Genomic DNA, 25264 nt, shown 5'->3' on the forward strand with positions numbered 1-25264 from the left:
AATATGCCTTATGCCTAATGCCTATTGTGAATGGATAATTATTTGAATAAATTGGAAATAAAAAAAGTCTTTTTCAATTCGTCGCATAATATTTTAACGTTTTGCTTGCTTCCTATTTCATCTCTCTTTCTCCATTAATTTGAAGTGAGAGAATCTGTGTGGGGGAATACAATGGACCTGCTTCCTGCACATTTTTATTATTCTACAAACAAAGTTGTATGAATACTATAGGTCCAGTATACAATTGAAATTTAATTGATACTATTAGAATTCGAATTGAATTAGTAGAAATTAAAAAATAAAGTATTTCCTTCCCCATCAATACACATTTTATTTTGTTATTTTTGTCCATTTTTGGTAATATATTCCACCAACTTAATCTCACTCACATTTTATTAACTTTTTCTCACTCGCTTTCTACTATAGTATTTCTTAAAATCCATGTCATATTAAATGTGTACTTGTAATCATGGACGAAGAGAGTAATTGATACTATAAATTAAATTTTAAAAAATTATATGCGCACACACAATATATAACACACACACAACATACAATACACACAGTGCACATATTCACTTAAGGCACACAGTAATATTCATTGTGCGGGCACACACACAAAAATATACACCGTACACATAAAATACACATTAAACACTCACAACCAAAATACACATTAAACACTCACAACCCACATTATTGTGTGTGTGTGTTATGGATGTATATTGAATTTGAATGTATCTAATTTTATACAGTAACTATTTGAAATTTTTTGTTAAATTGATAAATAATTTCAAATCTAAATATTTTTGTGATACTAAATATTGAATTTAGAATTAGCGGCTCCAATTTCAATTTCACAGTCCCTAATTCTGTAGTACCAATATTTTATTATTATTTTTTATTTTTAAAATATAGTTATTTAGATGCAATGAAGTTTGATACTCAAACCTCTCGCTTATCAACTGCAGATGTATTTACTATATAGAATATTTTGTTTGACTGAAATTTACAAATGATGGGAATCAAATATTAATAAGAAAAATGACCAATATTGTATATTTTGAACTATATTAATGTAATAGACAGAGATTGTTATAGAAAAAAAGCAGTCCCTACATTGTGGGTATATGAAGTAAGTGGCGTGGAGATAGGTAGATAAGATGAAGAATAATAACACAAATACATGGAATAATTCAAATGTTTCAACTCTTTTACCTAAACGACATTAAATAGTTTGATTTATTTGAAACCGTAGACGTTAGATTCCTTAGTGCATTATTCCTTCCCAAGAGAGAAAAAGAAGGCCAAGACGCATGTGAGCCGTTCATTACTTTATTCATTTCTCTTTACATTTTATCTCAATGATAAAATTTTAAATAAATGATAATTGAAAATTAAGTAGATTTTAGAGGCGTACTTGTGAGATAAATTGCATGCTCGAATTAATACATATGACACCAAAGTCAAATAAAAACAGGGAGATGCACATTTTTGGGTCGACAGCATTTATAAGTTTGTGAACTATTTCAAATGTGTTATCCTAGCAAGGACATTTCACATGACACAATAAATGTAATCCTAACTTTTAAGATATTAGCTTCAATTCCCCCGTTTTATTTAATCGTACAATGAATACTACAATTGCAAAAATTACAAATCATCTGGACCACAGCAAGTCAAGACAAAACAATAAATAAATAGTAAATAAATTTTACTTCATCACATATTTCTAAAGTTGTAGACTTGTAGTAATATTAGTACTACTACTATATAGTAGTGTAAAATAAAACCATATACCAGAGTAACAAAGTACCTCTACAAAAGAATAAATATTGTAGATAAGAGCGAAATGACCAAAAAAGAAAAAAAGTGTGACTTGGAGTATTAGTTACGAACATAAATCAAATTCAAAATTTAAGCAAAATATAATACACTACAACGTAGAAATATCTCTACAATTAAATTGGACGTTTAAATTGATGTATAATGGTAGAATTTGAATGAATTAGGAGTACAATTAAAGAGTTGGAAAATTGACAAGGATAGGAAATGTGGCGCGACGAACAGATAATAATGCGTGTGGTACAACCAATCTGGTTCTGTTTTCTGGTGCTTAGAGATAAGGAATCTGGTGGGGTAAACTGTGCTGTATTGCTCATCTCTATTCTCTAACTAAGAAAGCGAGAGCATCAGAGAGAGAGAGAGATTCCCCATTTTATATTATTCTTAGCTAATTATTTTCATTTTAAATAATTCTTTTTAAACATGGAAGCTACATTTTTCGGTTGATTGGAATATGAGGATTGTCTTCTTCATACTATTTATACTATGATCAAATATGAATAAAATTGTAGATAGTATAATTTTCTTGACATATAGTGTGAGTATAATATGTACCGTTCATTTTTAATTTGCTAAAACCTAAAAGGGATATGTGAGTCTGATTTTGATGTGTGTTGTTGTTTGTTAGTTGATTTTATTATTTGTAAATTTATATACGTGTGTTTTTTAATGTTGTGTTAGTTTTGTTACTGTTTGGATTGTCTTGCTAAATTCTTATTTTGACAGTTTTTGCATTCATCTATAAAGATTGTGTTATTGATTGTAATTTAGACGTGGCTCTAATCTGTTTGTGTTCTTTGCCTTGATACGTTGATAACCATTTTACCAAAATTAGAAATAAATTAATTGATAACTAAATTTCTTAACATGGAAAGCTGTAATTAGATACAATAACAAATGAGGGGTTTTTATTTCTAGGTTAGACCCATTGATGGCATGAACCTAAAAAAGGAATCTTTAACAAATGAACTATTCATGTGCGATAGCGTGAATATTCACATTCATGCATCTATATTTAAGTGCTTCGAGATAAAGTTATCCCTCCACCATTTTGTTGTCATATTACTATTAGTATTATTTTTTGTTACAAAATCACATGGAATATACATGTATCACACCTATCTACCTATGTAAAACTAACAATTAAAGTAAGTTGCTTGACTTAGAAATGAAATAGGACAAACAAAATAATGATTATTAAATTTATTGTACTATGTGGTAAAAAATAAACATTAGATTCCTTCTAATAGTGTTTTGAATTACAATAATTGATTGGAATTGGAAGTTGGGCACGTCAAAGAAACACACGTTTTTGGCAGTCGAGAAAGATGCATCAATTTGTTAGCGCATTTTCATGCGGAAGAATATTAGTAGTTGCGATTTCTTCACATTAATAGTGCCAATGGGAATCAAGAATCCATCAATTAAATAATTTTTAGGGTACAAATTCATTATTATATTTCGGTAAGACTTTATTAATTATTTTAGCATTTTAATACCTTTTCCAAGAATCCAAGGAATGGTATCTTGGTCTCCATTTCACACCATGATTGCTTTTAGAAGAATCCAAGAATATCTGCATTTCATGTTTAGCTTAGGTGAACAAAATTTCCACCCAATTTAAAGATTTTCGTAGTACTTGCCCAAATGACATTTGATTTATTTATTTATAATCACGAATCACATGAATATACATTAATTGACTCGTGATATCTGAATTTACAATTGGGAGAATATTTTAATTATTGTCATTCCATACTCATGATTCAAATTGAAAAAAGAGAGACTTTATAGTTGGCAAATTGTCAACATATTAGTACTACTAAATTTCTACCAAGGAAAACCTAAAATTCATATAACTAACTTGCAACCAGGAGATAATAAAGTTCAATCCAAGTGTGTGTGTGTGTGTGTGTGTGTGAGTGAGAATAAAAATGATAGATACCTAAAATGAACGGTATTTGAGAAACGACACCAGACAATCCCTTCACTCCCTAAAGCATCTTTCACGTGATCGCATTATGCCTTTCCCTTGTCACTAGGGTATCTCTCTCCCTCCATCCTTCTCCAATATTGTGGTCTTCAATATAAAGAAATATTTTGTCTTCATGTTATTATTTTAAGACTGGATATGAAAGAAGTGTAGCTGGAAAATATGCCAAGGGTGTGTTTCTTTAGTACTCTAAACTAGATCTATTGATAAAAAAAGGAAAATACTACTCATTGTTTCATTTTGTTAACATATATACTTATTAGTTAATTACAAATTCTTGTACAGTGATAAGTGAGTATTTTTTGTGGATAATTTAAAAAAATGATGATTAGCAAGTTAAGCGAATAGATAATAAAGTAATAAGTATATAAAAGACAATAAAATAAAAGGTCAAATAAAAATTAAAAGGTTGATCATCACTAAGTGAGAAAATAAATAGTAGTATAGTACTACTATAATTTAGTCATCGTGGAAGTAATATGTACTTGTAAAGTAAAGAATACATGCGTGAGGCGACCACATCTAACTTATGTGGCAAAATTGAAGTAACAAAAACTTTATTTTATGTGAAAGATCTTGGTTTTAAATTATACTCCTCCATCCCTAAATTGTTGAGAAATTTCTTTTGGATACGAGATTTAAGAAATTAATGTGTTAAAGGTTAAAGTGTAGATGGTCCCGAATTGGGAAATGGAGAAAAGGTTACTACTTTAAAGACTAGGGTCGTGAATCAAAGGTGGTATCCAAATTTTCCCTTCCTACCAAGGCAAATGTACGAGAAATTGGTCAAGATTAGAAGATGGTCGGGCTACATGCTTAGGACCAAGAATGCAATAAAAGATCATTGAGGAGGTGACCTTCTTTTACTTAACTTGTTTTGTGCTTTGTTGTGCGGGCATGCTTGTGGTTATCGTTTGTGTGCTCTTTTTGAGGCCTGTGTGCCTCTGTTTGGTTGGTTGTTAGTTTAGCTTTGGTTTTAGACTTCTGGTACTTTGGACTGTGTTGTTTTTTTTTTGCCTGCTCACTATTTCTCGGTTGAGCCTTTTGATTATATAAAAAAAGGTTAAAGTGTAGAGGGTAAAGTAAAAGAGAAAATAAAATAAGAGAAATAAAAAGAGAGTAAAGTATGAAAAAAGATAAATTTTTTGTCCGTAAAGGAAATGACTCAACTAATTTGGGACAACCCAGAAGGAAATACTATGACTCAACTACCTTGGGACAGAGGGAGTATATGTATAGGGTAGTATTTTTCTCATATTAAGGTGATATAGTTATTCAATAATGATAGATTTATTTTTATTATATTTAATAAAATATTCTTGATTATACTAACTCATTCTAATTATTTTTTATATATAAAATACACTTATATTTCTTCAAATTCGTGGCAATTTGTAATACTATCTATCAAGCAACATTAGAGCATCCCCATTCGTGCTCTTAAATAAGAGCATGGAGATGGGCCGGATCCACTTTTACTCCTTGTCCTTAGGCAAGAGTACAACACTCACATTCATGCTCTTCCGTAAGGACAAGCTCAAGGGTCTCACCATTCTATTATTCAATTTAAATACTTCAATTACTAAAAACATTTCTACAATATAAAAATATATTAAAATATAAAAAATACATAATTAAATCCTAAAAAATAAAAATTACATAATTAAAATCCTAAAAAATAAAAATACATAATTAATATCCTAAAAAATAAAATTACGCATATAATTGGGTAAAATAAATTAAAAGTGTGTAGAGAACGGAATTTATTGGGAAGTGGGAAAATATTTTTTTATTTAAAAATGATTTTTTTAATTTATTTTGAATTTTTTTTCTTAAAAAGAAAAAAACAAAATTGCCAAACTGCTATGCTGTTGGCCAATCGCAGCCCACCACGTAAGCCTTCTCAGAGGCACGGACGTACTCTTATTTAAGAGCACCGCTCTGTCGCTGGCATGGACGAACAACATGCAGCTGCGTCCTTGCCAACGACAAGGATGGCGTACGTCGGCAAGGACGACCGCTGCGGATACATGGAAAAAATAGTGTAACAAATTAAAAATATTTGGGTGGTGGGACCCACAAAAATATGGTGTCTATATTCGGTAATGGAAAGACGAATCGTCGCATATCTTTCAAGCGTTCCTGAATTTGATTGCCCTTTCCACTTTCTATATTCTTTTTCCATTTTTTTCTTTTCTACTACTCTAATTTTAACGAATATCTTTATTACCACAGCTTTAATGGAAAATACGAACTTAAAATTGCAAAAATGCTGGAGTACTAGTTCAAATAAGTATGGCACTGAACAACATAAATCCACTGAATTTAACAAAAAAACATAAATCCACTGACACCCTATACTTTTGTTTCCCCCAAAACCTAGTATTTTGAGTTGGGCCAAACACACCCTTGAAAACCGAAAAGCCTTCCCTCTCCATGTGGACTAGGCTCACGCCATCAATCATTCCCCCCCTTTTTAGTTACCTAAAAAAGATAAATAAATTCAAACTTTATATTATCTAATCAAAATACTGTAATAGCAAAAAAAAAAAAAAAAGGTTATCATCAATGCCATATAGATGTAACGAACAATATCACAGATGATATAACTCCAATACTGTTCCTGCTTATCTACTAAAAAGAAAAAAACTGATTCTTTATTTATGTGATTGGTGGATTGGAAGAGTTTTCTACGATATTGAAAGGCAAATTTAGCTTTGGACCCATCAAATAAAATTTCACGTGGGAAATCACTTGTTTTCTCCATTCACTAGAAACGTTAGTTTTGATTTCTTACGATATTTTTTTTTTCATTTCAACTACTTTTCCACTAAAAAAGCTATTTTGGGGTTTCATCCTTATTAAAATATTAAAGTATATATAAATATCCAATGACAAGAAAAAGGTTGAAATTTTGATAAAGTGAATGCTACGATTAATATTTAATTCGGTCAATATGATATGTCGCATTTGAACTAATTAGTGTTGCATGAAAATACATTGATTCTTGATGATTATATATGTTTGTTCCCCCCAAACATTGGTAATTATAACGACATACTATCTTTCCCCCAATTAAATGATGTGCTACGATAATTATTTGGTATTATTAGCACTATTTGTGTTGGATCATTGCATGTATATAAGGCTTCAAACTTATCATTCAAGATCTTACATGCTATCATAAATTCATAATAATGAAATGCTTTATGACTGAGACAAAGTCCAAGCCTGCAACTATTTGATCAAAATCAATGTTTTGATATTGTTTTAAGGCATGGTAATTACAAGCAATCATTTTGGTTATGGTAAAGTTCTCTTTTATTCTACCTATTATAATTTCTAAATAGCGACCTCGACCCGATTATTACTCCTTTCGTCTACGATTAATTAGTTGTCATGTTTGTTTCTGACTCATATCTTTATATTTTAATTTTATAATAAAATATAAAAAAAATGAAATATAAAACCTATTTTTTGCTATTTATAGTAAAATTGGCATAAGCTAAGGTCATATTGATGAATGAACAAAGATGATAAAGTTGGACACTCATATCACCATACGGTAGGAGGAGGAGTATTTTATTTACAAGGTAAGAAGTTTTTATGACTCATTTTTACATAGTCGTTCACATGTTTGGGACGTGGCCTATGTTTTTATATATATAGACAGTAATTTGATAAAGATTATAATCCTACAATTTAATTAAGTTGGACTTGATTTAGTGAAAATTTTAATTTATCGATTTCAAATAAAAAAAAGGCGTTGTGGTGGGTGATAAGTAGTACTAGTATCTTTTTGCACCATTTATTTCTAGAGCATGCGTGAAGGATTCTCTAGCTTGGATTCTAGTGTGGTTGCATCATGAATTAAAGAGTAGACAATTCATTTCGAAAAAGATAATCTTTTATCTTATCCACTTCATTTATTTCCAAAATAAAAAGCAATTCATGTTGTTTTTATTAGATTTAACATGTAGTAGTAAGTAATAAAAATATTTAACATAATTTCAAGATAAAAGAATTGTCGACTATACTACTATTCCTATCATTTATATCTTCTCTTGCTCAATACTTCCATTGCATTTCTTCAATATTGTTATTTTACATATTTCATGCAAAATAATTTTCATTTGTTTTATACTAGCATAAATATTTGAAGTTAGTATAAATTATACAAAAAAATTTCCGTCCGTGTTCCAATTGAAAACATTTCATTATATATCTATGAACATCGTTAACTCTTTACCTACGTGACATACTAAACAATGAAACAATGATGAATTTTATTTTGTACAATGAAACTAGCTTGTGCAATAAGATGTGACTTCAATATGTAATTTAATTGCTAGTGAAAGTTGTAGATATTTGGCATTTCATTCGAGTATAGTGAAAGAGTAGAGAGGGTCTTCATCCTTATCTTCTCTTATATAGTCTTATATCAAACATTTGTTTTGCAATTAACCTAAAAACCTCTTCCAAATAGTTGAGCTGATGGCCGAAGTGCTAAACTGCATCTACACCTGTGTACAGATTCAAGAAATAAATCAAGATTTGTCCATGCCTTCAAACCTAGGATAAAAACATAATGAGTAACATAATTTACAGACAAAACACTACCTTTCTGTTTCTTAGGTGACATTACCAAATTCAATACTACAAGCCAAGGTTCGTGTGTATTACCTGCTGAGGGTTTATGATGCTACGAGACCATGTCTATTTTAGGACTGTCGGCTACGGAATCACCGTGGTTATTTTCTGGTGCCTTTTGGGGCTTTCGGAACCATAGAAACAAGAGCCACAAGGTCCTCAATATTGCTCCGTTTGCCATGTGAGGAATGAATATACGGCCCCAATATGGGTAATAAGGGCCAGGAAACTTGAGCAGTGCAAAGGATGTTAGAAGAGCAATCAGATGCCACGGGACTTCTGCGTACTGCAGTCACAATAAAGAAGTGATACAAACATTTAGAAACACAAATGCATCACAAACACTTACTAAATACTGCAATAGAATTTAGGCCAAAAGCAAAAGAAAGTGTTGTGTGTTCGAGAGTGGTGTCTCTGAGTAGAACACTGTAATAGTTCATTTTTAACCGTTGAGTTGTTCGCATAATACTATGGCATTTGATGTTCCTGCTCCAGTCATGAGTTAATAACTCATAAATAATGAAGTACTTAATAGATGATTGTGCAAATGATATAAAAAAACGAGCAACTTTTCAACTTCCGAGGCCATGATATCACTATTTGGAGCGAATACCACACAGATTGTCGAACAGAAAACACACCAAAAAACTTATTTTCGTTCCCTTTGTAACAATAAAGAGTTCTATTATTCTCTAAATATCACGTTCCCTTTCGGTGTAGAAGGTACACATTTCGTAGGCAAACAATGGTGGAAATTCACCTTCTTAGGTCACAGTCCCATCAATATGTATCTGGTTTTCCTTACTCTCATACAAGCATTTTACAATGTAAAGCAATTACTACATAAGATGGGGGTAAAAAAATAACCTTGAGATACGAAGACGACTCCAAGGCAGCATTGTGTAGCACCCCGGCTAGAGCGACACCAACTAGAAACGGAAGTGGGATAAGGTACAGCTTCCTTTCATGTGCACAATAAGACATTTCAGTGATTGATGTTGTACAAAACACAGGAATGGCTAGGATTCTGATAACTGCCAACACAAGGTCGACAACGAGTTGGATGAAGTGATTTAACGTCTTGTTCCAGGGAAACGTCTTGAGCGGCCGAGGAGAAGTATCCCACAAACTTGTTGCCTTGCCCACAATATGACTGATGCTCAATTTCTTAGGATCACATGGCTGGTTAGCAGCCATATCCATACTGCACGAAATTCTTCGATACAATCGATTAGGTTTGCAACTCCATAAGCAGCTCTGAGTTCTGTGGCGTAACTGAAGGCTCTGTACACACAATTGACACTGTAATGTAAGACTACTAATACTATAATGCTAACCAGCAAAAGAGAAGCTTGTTCAATTCATTATCTACATTGATTCAAATGGTTTGCAGAGTAGCACAAGAATATAAGTACATAATTTATCATAAAAACTAAAAACACACCGTCTATTGTCTAAGCAAGATAGATGAAACAATCACCCAATTATAATTGAAGACAAATTTGAAACCCTCGAAAATGAAATTAGGTCGCACAAACACCCAATCGCTCCAACTTCCATACAAATTTTGACGATATTCTGATAAACAATGAAGCAATTCAGGAAGAATAAGAACCTGCAGTGAGTACACAGCCGAAGCATTGAGCTTGAGCGCCATGCCTTCTGGGGTGGATAGTTAGCTAAAAATATCATACAACAACATTTTTCAACAAAATTTAAGAAGAAAATTCTTTTCGCTACACAGTTTATAATCTGCATTTCATTTCCGATTCAATTATATACGAAATGCTTATATTTTTTTTTTTTTGGATATTGTCATCTAATATTACAAAACTTTCAAAAAGTTTATTTTTTCCACAAACTTTAAAATTGACAAATAATATCATGAACTTTACCCGGATTTGTTTATTCTCACGAATGAAAAAATTTCCACAAATGATATTATGATACGAATTTTTTTCGTAATTTCTCGACAACAATTTTCAATTTTGAGAGTTTCAAGTTTTTCAATCTTTGAAAATAGTTTTTCTTGAAGTACACTTTCCAAAATTGTTTTTCAATCTATTGAAATAACATGAATTTTTTCATTCGTGGGAAAAAACTAACCCGGGATAAAGTTCGTAATATTATTTGTCATTTTTAAAGTTCGTGGGAAAAGCGTTGTTTTTGAAAGTTTTGTGTTTTTATATGCCAATATCTTTTTTTTATGTAGTGTTATTTTGTGAGTTAATAAAAAAAAGAAAGAATAAAAGGAATAAGTAAGAGAAAAAAGTAAAAATAATATTATTTTTATTTTAAAAATTAGTAGTAGTATGTCATTTTAATAGGACAATTAAAAAAAAAATTGTCTTAATAGGACAATTAGGGCTCGGGTGGTAGGTTGTAAAATTTGTTTCATGACTTTGTAGATATGGGCTTTTCACACTTTCATGGACAACTCTATAGGGTGTTTGGTACATCAAATAAAAATTATGCCGCCCATTATGTGGTGTTTGGTTGAGTCCACCAAGCCTTGAAAAGATAGATGAAATGACTAAACCATCCCTCGCCGGACAACTTGACGGAAAAAAGGACAGACCCAAAACCGACTCCAAACAGACCGACACTTGACGAAAATACTCCGCAAAGCTTCGCCAACACAGCAGCGGCAGAATGACGCCCAGAAACCGGCTGAAACTCGTCGGAAAAAGGAAAAGGCCTGACGGAAAAAATGGAAAAACATGACAGAAAAAATGTGGTCGCCGGAATTGAATCAATTACGCATACCCAGTAGATCAAAAGCTTGAATCGAAGAATTCGAATAAACCTATGGCGGAATTGAACTCCAAAAATGGTGGCCGACGGGAGCTGCGGCGTGAGACCAACGAATAGTGGGCGAGGGTATAAACGGCCTGAAGAGTATTTTCAGCACACCTTGAAACTAATACCTCACTTCAACTCTGATAGAGTTGACATGAATTGACTGAAAATAGTAGATGGGGGTGTGAACCCGGCTGCATTTTACCGGGTCGGAAGAATAATTTCAGGCGTACCAGTCGGTGGAAAACACTCTGCTACAGTGCTGTTTCAGGGCTATCACCCGTGCCCTTATAGTTAGATATTCTCATTTCTTTACTCGTATACATGAAACAAAAAGTTTCATTATTGTCTCATCTTGATAAAAAGATATTTAGTACAAAAAAATTCAAGTTTGATTGTTTAATTTATTAATTTGTGAGGGAGGTTCCATTAAAAAAAAAGACTCTCTCTTTATTTAATTAATAATGTGATTGCAAGGAACACATTATTTCCATTAATCAAAACAACATGAGACGCAGAAAACACCAATCCTTTGCAAGACAAGAGAGTTATATCTAATTCTGGAAGTCTAAGAAACCAGCGGCTCAGCACATACCCAGCTACGTTACACCTTCACGATCTTCCCGTCTCGATATCAAATGCAAACCACCTACAGAAACAGCTAATATTAGATTGTCTCGACGTGCTACAAACAAATTTTATCTTTGTTTGAGCATATTTCACCATTCTATGGAAACAGAGGTGGCGAAAGGAGTCCCGTATCCTCTGCAATTCCCATCATTAAGTTCAGATTCTGTAGAGCCTGCCCTGAAGCTCCTTTGACAAGGTTATCAATCTACATTGCATCACAGAGTTACACCAAAGTAAGCATATGTTACGTTCATTGTAATCTGCAAGAGAATTGATTTCAAACTTACAACAGAGATGATTATTGCTCTTCCTGGGATTCGGTCTGCAAATACATTCATCAAGCAGTAGTTGGATCCTCTAACATGTCGAGTGTGAGGAACCTGGCCGTCTTCCAACAACACAACAAATTCTTCGTTCTGTAAATGTAACAGATCAGCAGCTCAGTTCCTCTCCCACTTGTGCATTCATAATAAAAACATACCTAGTAAATTGGTTTTCTTTTCAAATCTAACGCGTCACTTTTGGCACCTTATTATTAAGCCGGCAGTCGAAATATAAAGTATAAAAGTGAAACTAACAAAAACCTATGGTATCAGACCATCAGAGGTTTATTAATGCAGTGCCAAAAACAAGTCATTTTACCTCATAAACATGTCGTAAATGTTGGCGTAAATCTTCAATAGATGCTCCAGAGGCCATTTCCACATAAATAGTTGATTGCATACCACGGCTCTGGGGAGATAATTGTGGATATAAATAATTTTCTATATGGTCAAATTCAATTATATTGATCCTAGAGCAGTCATACCATCGGCATCAAGTGTGGGGTGAAGCTGACAGTAACTTTCGATTTTGCTGCTTCAGATAGTCCTTGTTCAATTTCTGGCACTGGAGTGGAAGTCACCAAATGCAAACAAATTAATCCTCATAGCGCATAAATGATCGTTGGAAAAAGGTTTTAGTTGAAGATACAAAATTTGGCATGAACCCTGATCAGTTCTTTCTATAACACACCAGTAAGAGAAGGCAGGTCAACTTCCCACATAAAATATCGCAATGAAACTAAATTTCATTTCCCATTGTAATAAACGTGCCACGAGGTTTACCATAGGACATACAAAAATTAGTCACTGACCATGACGGTGCCTGGTTACACCATAAGAATGCATTCCTTCTGCTATTTCTGTGTACAGATTGGCCTCCTTAGCTCCACGGCCTGTGTTATAGGAGGGACCAATTAATCTCACACTATAAGGCTGAAATCAATTCACTTTTAAAGAAAAGAGATGTGCACAGTGGCTTAACCTGCTCCACTAACACCAGATTTGGCGTCAATAATAATGTTTTCAACTCGAATGAGATTAGCCTGTGAACACATAAAGGTTAGAGAAAAATCAGTAACTCAGTTGTGTAACTTGCCTGTCTTGGACTAGATAATACAAGCTCTCCCTACCATAAAAGGAACATGATCAATGCATCTAGCTTAATCTCCTATGCTTTGAATTAGCTCATTAGCGTAGAAAAATAAAGCACGGGCAAGGCATTAGTTTTTCATGATAATGACTCGGGCCATTGAATTTAACACTTCTATCCCAGATAGTGAAAAGTCATTCTTAGGCTATTGCATTGCACCACAGAATATTTACATCCTTGATAAAACAGAAATTCAATATGCAAATGATCAATCATAGACCCAAGTATGTAAACCAACCTTTATCAATGGGACAAGTGGAAGCTGAATAGAAGTTGGATAGCAGCCAGGATTCGCAACTAGGCGTGCGCTTTCGATCTCAGGTCTAGAAATCTCAGTCAAGCCATATACAGCTTCTTTCTGCATTTGCCAGCACAGGTAACTTATGAGGCACAGAAAATTCATTAAATAGTGTATGCCCTTTTCTTTTCTTTTCTTTTTTTTCTCTCTTTTTCGTTTTTTGTAATGTTTGAAAGGAGGTCACAGACAGTAAACAACCTCCACTTGAGTTAAATGATGGAAGCATGCTTAAAACAGAACCTCGTGAACATTGAATATTTAGTCATTAATCAAGAAACAAAAGATTGACCTGCAGTTCCAGTGCCTTATGCGGCTGACCGTACCATTCCTCATATTCATTGGCATCACGAAGGCGAAAGTCCTGCATAACCATTAACATGACTGTATAATGACTACACGTGTAAGCCAAATTCCCCAAAATAAATTACATATGGTCATAGTGTGTACTCTTAGTAGTATTCAAGAATATCACTGATAGATAGGATGAGAAAGACAGATCATATATCAAGAATCAGGAAGTACCGCAGAGAGATCGACTATCTTCAAGCTACTTGGTAGACTTTTGATGATTTCCTGCCCAAAATAAGTTGTAAATACTTTCGTTGACGCATTACGATGACCATGAAGCAACAGGCCAAATGTATGAAACGTGTAACAAGAAAGCAAATGCAAACCAGAAATGAACTCTGAATGTATCAATTTTGTCCGTAAAATTAGTAGGGCATACGAAGATCAAAAGGAACCTGAGTTGTGCCATGAGGTAAACAACAGAACACAGCATCCACATTCGAAAAATCGGCATCCTTAACAGCAACCATATCTGGTAAATCCTATAGAATCACATTCTTTTCAGAATCTCATACTACTGCATAACATCAGTAACATATAGTAGGAAAGTTAAGGTGCTTGTAAAGATGCAGCGATAGGGAAGAGGTTAATGCTCAAATGACACTTTTAGGAGCATTATATACAAATTACAAAAGGAGGGTGAGTAAACATACTTGCTTGACCAAATGAGGAAACACTGATCCAATGGACTGGCCGGCTTTTCTATCAGCTGTCATCAACGTTATTTGATAGTTTGGATGATTTGCCAACAGCCTGATTATCTGCAGCGAGAAGAAGAACCTTATATACGCTAGCCCTTCTCAATACATCAAACAAGCACACAAACAGATCAAACTTTCCATCTCAAAGCAAGTACATACAATTGCACATCCTTTATTATAAGTACTACACTACTAACAACAGATTCTAATGAATAAGTACAATATTTAAAAAGGAGAAAAAAAAAAGTAGGCAAAAGGAAATGCCATACCTCAGAACCAGTGTAGCCACTGGCCCCAAGCACACCAATTCGGAACTTTTCCAATTTATTGCCTTGATTTTCTTCAACCTGTAAGTTGTGAGGCACTGAAGTAGCAACAGACGCTCTAACACAAAGCTTCTTAACCGATGAATTCTTGACTTCATCCTTAAAAAAAAAAAAGCATTAACGTATCATTACCCATATTCAGAAAAAGAAACCCAGAATCCAGAATGCTTAAAGCTACAAACTTGAACCGATTCCCTAAAATTAAAATGAATAAGCTGCAGAAAATGAGTGCCACATATACCTTGTATTTGATGAAGCAGCCGTGAGGGCTACTGATTGAATGCAGAAACGCCAGTGAACCCATCTAATTGCGATCCTCTTTTCTTCAAACTAACAAACGTGATAGATATAGGAAAAATGTAAGGTTTCAACTTGAGGAACTGCGGAAAGTGAAGCTAAACATTTCCGTTAAAATTTATACTCCGCTTCTTCGAGTTCAATCAATTAGTCGTCTTCCGCTATTAAAACTCGCATTTCAATTTATAGAAACGTGTAGTTGAATAAGTTGAAATGGGGTGGAATTGTAGGGAACGCACCGGAGGGATCTTTTCTGAAAAATTAAGGCTTTTAGTCTGTAACCTATCTCTCTTTTCTCTTTTCCAATTATAATATTAAGGCCCAATATTAGTGAATATAGATAGCCCACAAGTTATTTTCAATTAATTTTTTGAAACTTATTTTTTGTACTATACTCTTTTGTTCAATACTAATGCACATTTATCAATATCATCGTTATATAATAAAACTATGTTCTTCTCAAAGTTGGGACAAAATAAGAAAATTAGTAAATTATAGTAACAAAATAATAAATAAACAAACAAAAGGAATTAAGAAAATTACAACGTTGGCTCAAAAAGAGAGACAGAATAATCCAAATATAGAGAACTATTCATACGAAGACATGTGCATATTTGATCTTCTCCACTTTCAGAAGTGGTTGAGAGCACTTTCAAAATGATGGTCATACTTCCTAATTTAGTTTCCCAATATTTTAAACACGTACTCCCTCGGTCCAGAATTAAAAGTCACATAGTTGGTCGATTCGAATTTTGAAAAATGATTTGATTTTTATATATTACTTTTATAATAAAAATGTGAGTGAAATAAATTAAGAAAATGAATGTAAGGTCCATTTACCAAAAACAGTAAAAGTAAGATGAAATATTTCTTGATAGACGAACCAAAAATGAAAAATTAGACATTTAAAGACATAGGGAGTATTTTCTTTGTCCTATACGAGTGACCCTCACAATTATCCTCATGTCTTTTAATCAATCCATCATACTATAAAATTTAGTAATTATATTCTATGAATGTTCTCAATCTAATTTATGACAGCTATAAATCTAATTGGGCTAGGTTCGTTTTTAGCCTATCAAGAAAATTTCAATAGCTTTTACATCTTAATGGGCTCAAGGTACCTTGCCCACTTTGATTACGCAAACTATAAACTCAGGAACAATGTATTAATATGGGATTCAATATCTTAATACTCCCTCTCTCCATTAATACTCCCCCTCTCCATTTACTGAAAATAATTTTTTTTTCTTTTTTATTAAGTTTCGTAAAAATAATAACTTTTTATTTTAGAAAATAAACTCTACTAATATTGATTCAGCTATTTTTTCATCTTTCTTACTTTAATCATTTTGCATTAAAAACTTGTGTCGTTGCTAAAGTTTCTAATTTTAGAAAACAGAGTACGTAGTATTATATTATCTAAACTAATCATTTAAAATTATTTTCTTGTGTTACGTTTTAAACTTGCTTTGAATTTTTCTTGAGCTTGTCTCTCACATGCGAATGGTGTAGCGATCCTAATTAGGTTTTTAATCAAAATCTTAACGAAGACTCCTTTATCATCTAAAACTAATCTTGATATTCTGTAACCGGATTTAATGTTAATGTCTAAAGTAATAAGAATAAACTCTTCTTAGATTCCCTTTTAACAATGATATGTACATGACAATTGACAACAATAGCTATAATAATTTGGTAAACGAAAAAAAAAATGTCCGTACCATATATTTAAGAAAATTATCAAATAGTACTAGTGTGTAAATTGTAATTCAGCTTTGAAATATAATGATTGATTGCTTGTAATCATCCCTAACACCAAATCATCGCTTACACGTATGTCACATGCAAAATAAATAATTTCTTAAAACCTAACACTTGGAATATGAAGACCCATTAGAAAATATAATAATCTGATAAAATCTTCTTGATTCTTGACCAATGAGGGATGTAGGATGAACACCCATTTGAAAATATAATAAGTAACAAATCTTTTAATATTCCACCAATGAGATGGTACCAATTTGTATTTATTTGTTATTTGTTATATAACCCTACATGATTGGAATTAAATTTTATCATTTGAATAACATACACAATCAAGGCAAGATACATGGTAAAATGTGACACACAGAGAAATGCAGACCAAATTATAAAAAACAGATGAGGCACTTGATTATTATAGACCCCATCTCAAGAGCAATGTCCCCATCATATTTGGAGACCAGTCTACAACATTTTCCAGTTAAAATAATTTCCAAATGTCTGAATCTTATCCATCCCCAACATTCATGGTTGTCATACCAACCATCAATTATTGTGGTGCTAGCAAATATTATTGGCCAATCCTCCGTGAATCATGTTGCAATTCGAAAGACAAGTTTTCGCGAGCAACGATATATGCTAATGAAATTTTGTGTGCGACACTTTAGCGAGCACCAAAGTGCTAGCTAGTGTCATTTAGCTTGTAAATTTTATGTTTAGTGCCTCCTAAATGATGATTTTCGTAGATGTTTTTTATAATTGGAGCCAAATTCAGAGTAAATTATGCTCAAGGTGTATGTCTTTGCCAAAGTATTAGTATGACCATACTATATAATTATTCATATTTAAATCCAAATAGACATATAATTTTGAAATTGTCATATAAAACTATACATTGATCCTAATATATCTTTTGATATTGGAATATAAAATCATAAATTTTCAATTTTTTGCAATTGTCTAATGATAGTCAAAATCGAAACTAATATGATATTACGATATAACCATGTAGTTTTAGATATATCAGCATCAACATGCAAAATGTAATGATATCGCTTTGCAGTCGTAATGATTATGCTATAGTAGTTTCAGTAATATTTCAAAAGTTATGAAACTGATCGTAAGTTAACGAAAATACATGATTTAAATGACAATTATCCTTTTAATTCTCAATGATAAATTAATTCAAATATATATATGTCGGTTTGTGAATGGAATGAGTTGAAATAAGATTTATGAAGCACAAGTACAGGATATGTCACGTGGGGGCCCCAAAATGCTCTCCCAAGGTAAAAATTATGGTCCTCATTGTTCAATTTAGGGTACATACATAAATTGAGTCTAGAAAAATTAAAGAAGATTTTTCATAGTATACATAAATGTGACATACAATAATTTCGTTATCCTAAAATTATAAAACGCCTTTTATCTATAATCAATCTGGCTCTTGGGAGTTCAAAAGGTCAGATTTATCTTCTTCCTATCGGAATTCATATGCATGTAATTGCTAGTATAAATACATATAAAATCTCCATTTATTCTCCAACCACAGACGCGGAAAATAGAAGAAAATCTTCCAATCAAAAATAGGAAAAATCAAAGTATATACAGATATAGAAATTTGAAGGAATGCAGAAGCTGGAAATGTGCATAGAAGCGTTGAAGCTCGCCATCGAATTCTTGATCGTCTTCTTCGAAGCAGTCGGCTCGGTTATTCATCAAACAAGATCTGCAGATCATTCCAATACTGCTCCTGTTCCAGCTTTCTATGCAGGCATTCTTCCTTAGGTTTTTTCTTTTTTCTTTTTTTTTTTTTTTTTTTCATTTTCACGAAGATAACATTCCATTATTGTATATTTCATTCTATTTTGTCGCTTTGAATTCGATTATCGCGATGGCAAATTGATGATATATATACAATCCTTTTTTGGTAGCTTATAGTTGTTCGTAATGTGATGATTATAGTTTTTGATTGAGTTTTTTAAATCGAATTAATCATGTTAGCTGATTAGTAGAAAGGCTGTGGGAGCTAGACTGAATGGTGCCGTAGCATAAATGCAAGAATATTTACTTCTATAATTTCATCGGTCTTTTACTTTGCAGTAACTCGAGATTTAATCATCTAGAGATGATAAATATGTCGTCTGTATTAAACTCAATGAATGAATTACCTCTTGATGATCTTGAACTGGATCACTATCATGAATAACAATATCTGTTTTATCAAATTAATCCGTCGTCAAGACTTTAATAGTACGACACATGTATTTTTTTATTTTCACATCCTCCTTTTTCGTTTATTCGGGAGATTCAAAATAGCAAAATCAAATCTCGAGCCATTTTTGTTTTCAATTCTCTTTTTCGTCACATGATCAAGTAGTTTGGTTGGTGGAGCAAGGACCACTCATGTTTGTTCACGTGATTCTCGTGTTGTATATTCACTTAATATTTTGAGTTATTTCTAATTAGAAATATAATATTTTCATTAGATTATTGTGTAATTTTATATATATACCACGACAAGCAATGTATTTCTCTGCCAATGGGAACATAAAAGATTGTGGATAGAGGATCATTTACTCATTTCGAGGTTGATAGAGTACAAAAATTTGAAATAAACGTTGTATACAAGAAGTTCACATTTAAAAATACTCCATTTGTTCTATTAAATATGAAACGTTTGCTTTTTAACACATATTTTGAAAAAATAATAATAAATAATTAAAGTGGAGAAAAAATAAAGTAAAAAAGAGAATAATATGAAGGGGACTCTTCTCTATATTCTCTCTCTTACTTTATTTTTTTCACCATTTTAGGTATTTATTATAATTTTTTCAAAACAAGTGCGCAAAATCAAACGTTGCATATTTAATGGGACAGAGAGAGTATAAATTTAAAAACAAAGAAACAAAGTTATTAGTTTTTTTAAGATGAAAAAATTGCTACCAAATATAGTACTTCCTCCGTCCCATAAAAGATGTCACACTTTGCTTTTTAGTTTGTCCACAAAAGATGTCACATTTCTATTTTTGGAAAAAGTTCTCTCTCACATTAATATAAAAATTATATTTTCTCACTTCATTTAACACACAAAACAAAACCTCCTAAAATCTCGTGTCATCCCACAAGTGTAACATCTTTTGTGGGACGGAGGGAGTATTTAATTTTATATTTGGGGAAATGGGAGCATGTAGATTGGTCCATGAACTCGCGAGAAACTTCTATGAATAGAAAAAAATATTGGAGTAATTCAAACTCAAGACCATGATCAATTCATTGATTAAGGCAAAAATCCATCGTAAATGATTTCTAGTTTATAGTCTAGTTTATAGAATAAGAGTATGCCCTTTCTAGTTTTTGAAATTTTTTTTCCACTAACAATAATTCAATCACTTTCTCTGTCCCACTTTAGGAGTCCCGGTCATATTTTTGCACACTCATTTTTATAAAAACCATAATAAATAGTTAAAGTGGAGAAATGGTAAAGTAAGAGAGGGAATAATATTGAGAAGAGTCTTGTCAACATTATTTTCTTTCTTACTTTACTATTTATCCACTTTAACTATTTATTATGATTATTATAAAACGAGTGTGCAAAAGTGATCGGGACTCCTAAAATGGGACGGAGGGAGTACTTTTTTTCTTTTTTCTCTCTTACTTTACTAATTGTGTCTTAAATCCCGTGTCTAACAAAGAGGGAACTCATTCTCCATTAACAATACTTCAATTACTTTTTTCTTCTATATCTCTTTTACTTTATAAAACTCGTGCCGTACTAAGAATATATAATACTTTAATGGGACGGATGGAGTATATAAAGAAAAAGAGTAGTGATATGGGGCAAATGCACCTTAAGTATATACCTAGAGAATAAATCTTAGCCACAAGATCAAGAAATCAAGGGCTAAGATTACTTTTAACATTATATTCAGGTTTTGAATTAATATATGAATAATTTAGTTTACTCGGGGTTATATTGGTCATTTTACTGAATTAAAATGAGAAGGGTCTTCTCTTTCCCTCATTTGATGAACATTTCATTTCCCTTTGTCTCTTCTCTATTCTCCCTATGTCAAATACGTCGGGTTCCACCACTGTGACCTCCATTTTTCGTCATGTTTCCTCCATTCCTCATCGTCATCAATGTTAGCAAAGAAGAGAAGGGATTCCACCCAACTCATCTCCATGCAATCATCTTCGGTCAATCCCAGCTCAGGAAACTGCTCTTCCATTATAGGGAGGAGGTCGTGGACCCCACCAAGGTACATCGACGTGAATGAGGCGGCGCCTGTTAGGTTTCAGGTCGCCGGAGGGTTGGTAGGGTTTAGGAATAGTCTGAGGAGGAGATTCTCGTCGACCTTGTCGGTGATGTGTTGCCATTTATTGACAAGTTCCGTCGTGTTTTCCTCCAGCGTTCATGTCACGTTGAAGACGGTGATTGAAAGCTATTTTCAATAAATTTTTTTATATTTGTGGTCGTTTCTATATGGTTAAGCATTTCGGTTTTGCTTAATCCAAATCGATTTGAAATTCAAATTTTGAGATATGTATCTGGATCCCAAAATATTTTTAAAAATGAATGTGGAAATTCACTATAATCCGATTTTTCATCTCCAAAAGAAAAAAGTGCTTTTGAGGGGAAAATTAAGGTTAGAGGAAGGGTTTTTTTTGGGTTCGGGTTAGAGGAAGGGTTTTGGCTAAAGGGAAATAAAATTTTCTTAAAGTGAAGATTCCATGGTTACGGGAAATGTTTGTGATGATGTTAAACGGGTATGTTTTTTCATCTCATCAAGTAAAGTGTGCTTTAAGTATTCCATGGTTAGAGTGAAGTGTTTGTGATCCATGTTTTTAGTGCACCGTATTTTCATTTCAAGAAGTAAAAGCCTGAGCGAAGTATTCCATGGTTGGGGGGGTTTGATACATGTTTATCGTTTATATGTTTTTTCATCTCGTGAAGTAAAATGGCTTTTTAAAACCCAAAATTCCATGGTTGGAAAAGGGAAATGTTTGGGGATTCATGCTTATAGTGCAATGCTTTTTCATTTCGAAGTAAAACGCGCTGAGGAAGATTCCATGGATAAAGTGAAGTGTTTGTGATTTCATGCTTTAAAGGCTCTATTTTTTTTATCTCAAAAAAGTAAAAAATTTTTATAAAGGAAGATTTCATGGTTGAGTGAAGTTTTGTGATGCACGCTTTAAGGATCCCGGGGTTTTTTATCTTAAGGGTAAAAAGTGCTTTGAGGAAGGAAATTTCAGGTTAGAGTGGAAATTTTTTGTGATCCGTGCTTATAAAGGGTCTATTTTTTTAAACTCGTTGAAGTAAAATGTGATTAAAGTGGAAAAATTTCCTTTAAGAGGGGTTTTTGTGATCCATTTTTTTAAATGCACCGTTTTTTATTTCAAGAAAAAAAACGGGTAGAAGATTTCAATTTTTAAAAGGGAAATGTTTGTGATGCATGTTTATCAAGGATATTTTTTTTATCTCAAAGGGGAAATAAAATTTTGCTTAAAATTTAAAAATTTTCCCTAAGAGGGTTTTTTGGGTCCATGCTTATAAAAGGGATTTTTTTTTTCATTTCCAAAAAATAAAAAGCTTTTAGACAAGATGAGAACCCATGTCCCATAATATCATCCCCTTTGGAAATATTTTACCTTTTTTAAAATTTTGGAAAAATATTGATAAAAGGGTAATTTCATGCATCGGGATGTGCAAAGTAATGTTATAATTTCTGGACTAACACGTTTTCTGCCGGGGGAAGAAAATGGCTAGATCGGGAAGTTATGGAGGAGATGGTCTAAAACAGAGAATGGAACGAAATGAGCAGAATTACGAGGGAAACCCCATAAAAGGGTTTTAAACCAGGGCAACAAAGTCATTATCAATTCCTCGCCGGACCCACTAAAACGCCCCATAAAAGAGGAGGGGATGCAGCCAAAAAGATAGTTTTACTTTTCTTAGCTCATACATTTACACACACACTTGGGAAAATTATGGGGATAATCATGGATAGGGGTACTTTCTAAAGATCTTGAGTTTGGTAACACCGTCCTAGTGAGGCGACAAAATTTTTTTTTAAATTTTCCCTTTTTTTTAGCTTCATATATAGAGATTAAAGTGAACTAATAAATGCTAATAGTGAAGTATTTAACCTTTGCAGGGAATCAATTTATGTAGAGTGGAGTATATGATGCATGTCTAATAGTGTTATGTGTTTTGTGTTTTCTGATTTCAGTGAAGTGTATAGAGCTTAAAGTGAAGTATATGATGAATGTTACTATGGTGAGCGGGAACAAGATTGAAAATGTGAATTGCCTAAAGAAGCATCAAGGGAATACTACAAAGGCTAAGAGCAAAGTATTGCAGTGCATTAATGTTTTCGAAATCAAACCACAAGTCATTAAATGACTTGGCGACAACATCAAAGCATTATAAAAAATGTAGCAACAACATGGAGATAGATGTGAAAAAATATGATTGTAAACTTCAAGCGTTCATGACCATTTGTATAAAATTTATATAGTTCATAATATGTGTTATTTAGTTCAATATAAAGCTCATCCGTTTCAATTAAATTCAATATTCTGCTAACTATTTACTTCATTGTAGAGTATATTTATTTCACTATAGAGCATATTTGTTTCACTATAATTCACAGATACGATCATTCTAAAATTCAAAATTACGAAACACATGAAAAGAAAATAGAAATTCAGCTTTATTAATAAGCAAAAATCTTACTTTATTACTCAGAAATGAATAAAATACAAAGAATATATCAATAATACCCAGGCAACCACAACAAATCGCTACTACTACTACTATGAATCATAAAAATCCATACATAAAATGGGGAAAATACATCAATTCTAGTTTCAGTGATTCAAATCACTCAATTCAATGCCTGAGCAGCGCGGCGGCGGATAGGAGAATTGACGCGGCGACGGCAGTTCCGGAGATCGACAACGACAATGAATCTCAGAAGATGGATTCTGGAGCCGGTGCCGGAGCCTGAGCTGAAGCGGTGGCGGCGAATGCCGAGACCGCGACGGCGGCGTACACTAGCATTGCGGCGGCCTTATTGAAGCTAATTTGCGCCATTGGTAAGCAGTGTATGTTAGCATAGTGATCGTATTTCAGAATTGAATTCATATAGCAATTCAGACTATTCACGATGAAGGACGATCGATCAGGAATCGAATATGAAAATCACGCTTGACGAATGATTAGAACTCAGGAAATCACCAACGAGATGAACAAATCTGGAATCGTGATAAATCTGAAATCTGGAATCGGATCGTGATGAACAAATTCAGAGGATTAACGATCAGGAATCGTGAATTTTGGAAGAAATAATAAGTTTGAAAGAAATCATGAATCATGAATGAGTTGAGCTAAATTTGGTGAAAATACACAAATATGGTAATGGTGAAGAAATCGTAAATTTGAATTAATAATATTGAATTCCTGAATTCCAAAAATGCCCTTAGGCTATATCTAAGCAATAGGATTATTTAAGCCATACGATTAATTTGAAGTATTAAAATGTGTGCCTGAGATTTATTCTCTAGTTATACCCTTAAAATTAGTTAAACATTGATCACTACTCAGAGGAGTGTTATATTGTTAACTCTCTCTTAAATACAACTAAATTATAGGCATTGGATTATTAAATCAAGGTATAAAATCATTCATTCATGAATATCAATAAGACGCAAAAAAAAATGTCAGTATCAATTCAAATTAACAAAAATTTAGTTATAACAAACTTTTAAAAATTATTTCAAAACTTTAAATGATTATAACTATCTTAATTTATATTTTTTTACACAAAATATATCAAACTAAAGACAATTTTATAAGGATTCTAACGAGCTATCACTTGCATATGTTCAGATGTCAAAATTTAAAGAAAAAAAATTGAATTTTCATATTTTTCGAGTACTAGGTAAATGTCAACGTACCTAACGTACCTATGATAATATATCAACATAGTGCATTTACAATTCAATGTTAAATTATGTTAACGTATTCAATTAATTGTATTGATATGTTTAACACACTACATTGACATTTTGATCTACAACCCTAGTTTTAGTAGTTTTCTTATCTTTTTAAATTTAAATAATAATAAAATAAAAA

At 32.5% G+C, this 25264-nt stretch overlaps 2 protein-coding genes across 2 annotated transcripts; both read right to left on the reverse strand.

Annotated features, from left to right (window-relative positions):
- Nucleotides 1-8196: 8196 nt before the first annotated feature.
- On the reverse strand, nucleotides 8197-10240 carry LOC125215775. Its single transcript, XM_048117316.1, has 4 exons — nucleotides 10104-10240; nucleotides 9356-9772; nucleotides 8522-8774; nucleotides 8197-8361 (listed from the first exon to the last, which is right to left on the reverse strand). The coding sequence occupies exons 1-3, from the start codon at nucleotides 10143-10145 to the stop codon at nucleotides 8541-8543; spliced, it is 693 nt and encodes a 230-aa protein (XP_047973273.1). The 5' UTR covers nucleotides 10146-10240; the 3' UTR covers nucleotides 8197-8361; nucleotides 8522-8540.
- Nucleotides 10241-11716: 1476 nt separating this feature from the next.
- LOC125211721 (probable N-acetyl-gamma-glutamyl-phosphate reductase, chloroplastic) lies at nucleotides 11717-15484 on the reverse strand. The gene is made up of 14 exons (XM_048111629.1): nucleotides 15305-15484; nucleotides 15007-15162; nucleotides 14690-14797; nucleotides 14432-14518; nucleotides 14211-14261; nucleotides 13978-14049; nucleotides 13629-13748; nucleotides 13223-13283; nucleotides 13053-13133; nucleotides 12726-12805; nucleotides 12560-12649; nucleotides 12205-12333; nucleotides 12011-12122; nucleotides 11717-11936 (listed from the first exon to the last, which is right to left on the reverse strand). The coding sequence occupies exons 1-13, from the start codon at nucleotides 15365-15367 to the stop codon at nucleotides 12015-12017; spliced, it is 1206 nt and encodes a 401-aa protein (XP_047967586.1). The 5' UTR covers nucleotides 15368-15484; the 3' UTR covers nucleotides 11717-11936; nucleotides 12011-12014.
- Between the last annotated feature and the right edge of the window lie 9780 nt (nucleotides 15485-25264).

Source organism: Salvia hispanica, chromosome 3, assembly GCF_023119035.1.
Source record: "Salvia hispanica cultivar TCC Black 2014 chromosome 3, UniMelb_Shisp_WGS_1.0, whole genome shotgun sequence".
Lineage (NCBI taxonomy): Eukaryota > Viridiplantae > Streptophyta > Magnoliopsida > Lamiales > Lamiaceae > Salvia > Salvia hispanica.